The following is a 4,258-nucleotide window of genomic DNA, read 5'->3' as shown; positions in this document are numbered from 1 at the left end:
GCAGATGATTGTGCAGCATCTGTGGCCTAACCCATCAAACCAGCCCCTTCCGACGGTTGATCCTCCACAACGATGGCCTCTACCTCCCATGGGCTTTGTTTGTGTTAATGTTGACGCTGCTCTATTTCCTGACACTCGTCGTATGGGGTGTGGTGTGGTCTTGCAAGATCATTCCGGGTCTTTCATCATGTCTGTGAGCGAAGGTATGTCCATTTTCCCTACTCCGGAGTTGGCGGAAGCAATGGCTGTTCGACGGGGTTTATTGACAGCTCACAGCAGGGGTGTTCATCGGATCATTCTGGCATCGGATTGACTCTCCTTGATTCAGCGCATCTCTTCGCCTGGGATGGATCGTTCCACGTTGGGAACGGTGATAGCGGATATCAGATCGATGGCGTCGGACTTTCAGTCTTGTACGTTTCAGTTTCATCGTCGTAGTTCTAATGTGGTCGTACATAAATTGGCTCGGAATGCCGAGCCATCATCTTGTAATATTTCTGTTGGTGTTATTCCGAGCTTGATTCGGGATGAACTTTGTAATGACATCCCTTGATCAATAAAGACCATATTATCTAAAAAAAAAGATGCCAATCGTCGGTCATTGCGCAACTTCTGATCATGATGTAATTACTATCGGTCACCACTCCCACTATCTTGGGCCATTGCGGAGGCGAGGGAAGAAAGTGTTGGAATATTACTCTATTGCAGCATACGTATAGATTAATTTCAGAACGATTAATTTCAACACATAGAGTCAAGAAAGTGTTGGAATATTAACCTCATTTAGGCGTATGCGTGCACGATTGTTTCGATAGCAACCTTAATTTTCCGATTTGGTTTTGTATATTTTTTAGGTGTACTGTTCATGCGGGTGTAGGTGCATCCCGGAGTAGAAAATCCAGTCTCAAGGGTGTGGCTGCTTCTGGATGTACGTACCCTACATGAACAATGCACTTGGAAAACATAAAAAACAAGTTTGAAAAAATCTAAATATTTTTGACACCAAGCTAGATGAAAAGTTTTGGCATTGTGTAAAATTTCGTGACCAAATAACATTTCAAGAGCCCTCAGCAAAAAAACAAAATCAATGTTGAAAAGTGAACAAAACTTTGAAGACTGTCTTTTTTTTTTTGTGAGCTCTGCTCGAATGTTATTTTGTCATGAAATTTCGCAAGCATCTAAAACTTTTGATTAGTTTGGTGTCCCAAAATTTCAGATTTTTTCGATTTGGTTTTGTATAATTTTAGGTGCACTGTTCATGCGAGTTTAGGTGTATCCGGGAGTAGAAAATTCAGTCTTAATATCCGTTTCGGCATGTCATGTTGGTGGCTCACACGACCTGGACACTTAATCCAGACACCACACGCCCATGAAAATAGGACAAGCAAGCATGAGAGAGAGAGAGATAGCAGATGGTTTCTTCTCGGACATTGCCATCCCTTGTACTTCCAAAATTAGACAATGCCTTTTGATTGACGGGGTCTGTGCGGTCTGGAGGCCATGCATCTCCTATCTTCGCTCCCAAGGTCACCATGCCCCGCCCTTTTTAAAGCGTGGCCCATCGCTGTCCCCATCTCGTTCTCGAGATGCCACGCTGGTTCCTCTGAAGGAACGCCTTGCCCTATCGATCGCCGACCAGCCGGAGGAGACGCGCCTGAATAAAAAGAAGCCCGTGCGTCCTCATTGCTCGGCCGATCACCGGCGCGGATCACCATGTCTTTCACCGGCACGCAGGACAAGTGCAAGACGTGCGACAAGACCGTCCACTTCATCGACCTCCTCACCGCCGACGGCGTCTCCTACCACAAGACATGCTTCAAGTGCAGCCACTGCAAGGGGACCCTCTCGGTACGCTCTGCGCGCCTGGCCCCGGCTATAGATTTTTTTGTCGAATCCAACCGCAAATATGTTTCGCTTTTCTGAATTATATATACCACGTCTGTGCAAAATGGGAATCTTGGCGTTTCATTTTCTGCATGGCCGCCTCTAGATGTGCAACTACTCTTCCATGGATGGTGTCCTCTACTGCAAGACCCATTTCGAACAACTCTTCAAGGAGACGGGGAGCTTCTCAAAGAAATTTACGCCAGGTAATGTGAAACCGCAGTCCTAGCAATACTGCTAACCAATGGATATTCTGACCTTTTGTTCCGTTGCTCAGGTGGCAAATCCGCGGAGAAGAGCGAGGTACAGTTCCAGCATGCAAACGTCGCATATGCCCTTTCTCAGCAATTGTTCGCCAATTCCCATCGCATCTGTTAATGGTAAATTATTTACATCGCTAATTCAGAATCTCCTGCAGGCAAAAGCTCCAAGCAAGATGTCATCTGCCTTCTCTGGAACTCAGGATAAATGTGCGGCCTGTCAAAAAACCGTGTACCCATTGGAGAAGGTATAAGGGGAAAGTTGTAGTGTTAACTTCGATAGTGGAGCAAAACACAGATATCGATCTAGTTGCCAAATATAAACGCAAGGTCTCAATTAGTTTTTGGTAAATCATGACCACATTATTGCAAATCTTTACTTTTCTGTTCAGCTATCCTTGGAGGGAGAATGCTACCACAAGGGCTGCTTCAAGTGCTCGCATGGTGGCTGCATCCTGACGACCTCCTCGTACGCTGCGCTCAACGGAATCCTCTACTGCAAGATCCATTTCTCACAGCTGTTCAAGGAGAAGGGAAGCTACAACCATCTTATCAAGACCGCACAAACAAAGAAAGAGAACGAGGAGGCTGCCGCCGCAGCGGAGGCAGGGGCGGAGCCAGCTGCAGCAGCAGAGCCCCCACAAGATGAAGCATAGAGCAAAGATTAGGAGCAAAGCAAAGGGGGAAAAACAGAACCAAATATATATATATATATATATAAAGCCTCCACAATTGACAGATAGTAATTTGCAATACTTCCTTCCCTGCTTCCGTTTTTGTACGGTCTCTCAAAGCTTGCTTTTGTTCAAGCTGGAATTGTATCATTTCTCGGAAACTTGTCACCTGACATGAAACTATTGGTTTGCACAGCCAAAAATATTACTATGCATTGAATGGATATTTTCTTTGAATTCTCAGAACATAAGCGACAAAGACATTTCTTTAAGGGCCACTTTGACTCAAAGGATTTTTAAAGGAAATCTGGAGGATTCTAGGGCTTCTAGCCTACATTTGACATTCCAAAAATTCCTGGACACGAGTTTCCTTTCGTGTATGATGTTTCACATACTTGTGTAGTTCCTTTTACCTTTCGTAGATTGCATTTCGGTATTTCTTTATGACATCCGAGATGTATCTCTGGAGGATACATTTTTTTGCATACCACGGTCTGTTAAAATGTTGTGCATCATTACCCCGCAAAAAAAAAAAATGTTGTGCATCATTCTTATGGCCGCCATTCATATATATTCCCTCTGTTCTTAAATGTAAGTCTTTTTAGAGATTTCATCGGAGGATTACAATGTACATACTAAAATATGTCTACATACATTCGTATGTAGTTTTCTTGTAAAACCTTTAAAAAGACTTATATTTAAAAACGGAGGGAGTACATGCAATGAGAATATTTGTTGGATTAGTAGCCCAAGCCTTTTCCTCTTTCCTACAGTTCAATCTCGGGGCCAGATTCCATTCATGGGGGTCGATTGTAAAAGCCCAAGAGCATCACATTTATTAGAAATTCAGTGTGCATCATGATAATCTCATAACCATCATTCTACATTCATCTTAATCTGAAAATATGGATTAATTCAACCCTCATGTTTTTAAAGGGCTAAACCCCTATATTTGCGAGTTGTCCAACATATCGGCCCACCCAAATTTTATTAAAGATTAAAAGGGTATAATTCAAATTTTGGATTAAAATAATAAAAATGTAAAATTGATAATACACATATAATTTTTATCTATTTAAATCAAGGACTTTACACGATGAATGCTCTTGAAAACCTATATTTAGCCTTCTAATATTATTAGGAAACTACAATAATTATTTCATAAATTTTGAAGCAATATATAACACACTTAGAGTTTAGCTCCAAATGTTAATTTATATGGACTTATAATCATCAAATATTTAAACATATTTAAAAAATATTGGTTTTCTATGTCGCTTGGAAATACCTTAGAGAGGCTTCACCTAATTTTTCATAAATTTTGAAGCTACTTTGATGGGGACTGCTAGGCATTCACAGATGGATTTGAAGTAACCATCCACCACCCTTTTAGCCGTCGGATGTATACGCGTGCACCGTCCGATCACCAGCTTGATCGCC

At 42.2% G+C, this 4,258-nt stretch overlaps 1 protein-coding gene across 1 annotated transcript; it reads left to right on the top strand.

Moving 5' to 3' along the window:
• The first annotated feature begins 1,577 nt into the window (after window positions 1-1,577).
• On the top strand, window positions 1,578-3,055 carry LOC123403479 (LIM domain-containing protein PLIM2b-like). Its single transcript, XM_045097416.1, has 5 exons — window positions 1,578-1,848; window positions 1,991-2,090; window positions 2,162-2,187; window positions 2,303-2,392; window positions 2,537-3,055. Exons 1-5 carry the CDS (start codon window positions 1,714-1,716, stop codon window positions 2,798-2,800), a joined length of 615 nt encoding a protein of 204 aa, XP_044953351.1. The 5' UTR covers window positions 1,578-1,713; the 3' UTR covers window positions 2,801-3,055.
• The last annotated feature ends 1,203 nt before the right edge of the window (window positions 3,056-4,258 follow it).

The sequence above is a fragment of the Hordeum vulgare genome, chromosome 6H, assembly GCF_904849725.1.
Source record: "Hordeum vulgare subsp. vulgare chromosome 6H, MorexV3_pseudomolecules_assembly, whole genome shotgun sequence".
Classification (NCBI taxonomy): Eukaryota; Viridiplantae; Streptophyta; class Magnoliopsida; order Poales; family Poaceae; genus Hordeum; species Hordeum vulgare.
The sequence above is the reverse complement of the archived record's forward strand: the minus strand, read 5'-3'. Positions and strand labels throughout refer to the sequence as shown.

Coding starts and splice junctions, on each gene's coding strand:
- LOC123403479 (XM_045097416.1), top strand. CDS start 1,714: ATGTCTTTCACCGGCACGCAGGACAAGTGCAAGACGTGCGACAAGACC. Junction 1,849..1,990: donor ACTGCAAGGGGACCCTCTCG/GTACGCTCTGCG, acceptor GGCCGCCTCTAG/ATGTGCAACTACTCTTCCAT. Junction 2,188..2,302: donor AATCCGCGGAGAAGAGCGAG/GTACAGTTCCAG, acceptor AATCTCCTGCAG/GCAAAAGCTCCAAGCAAGAT.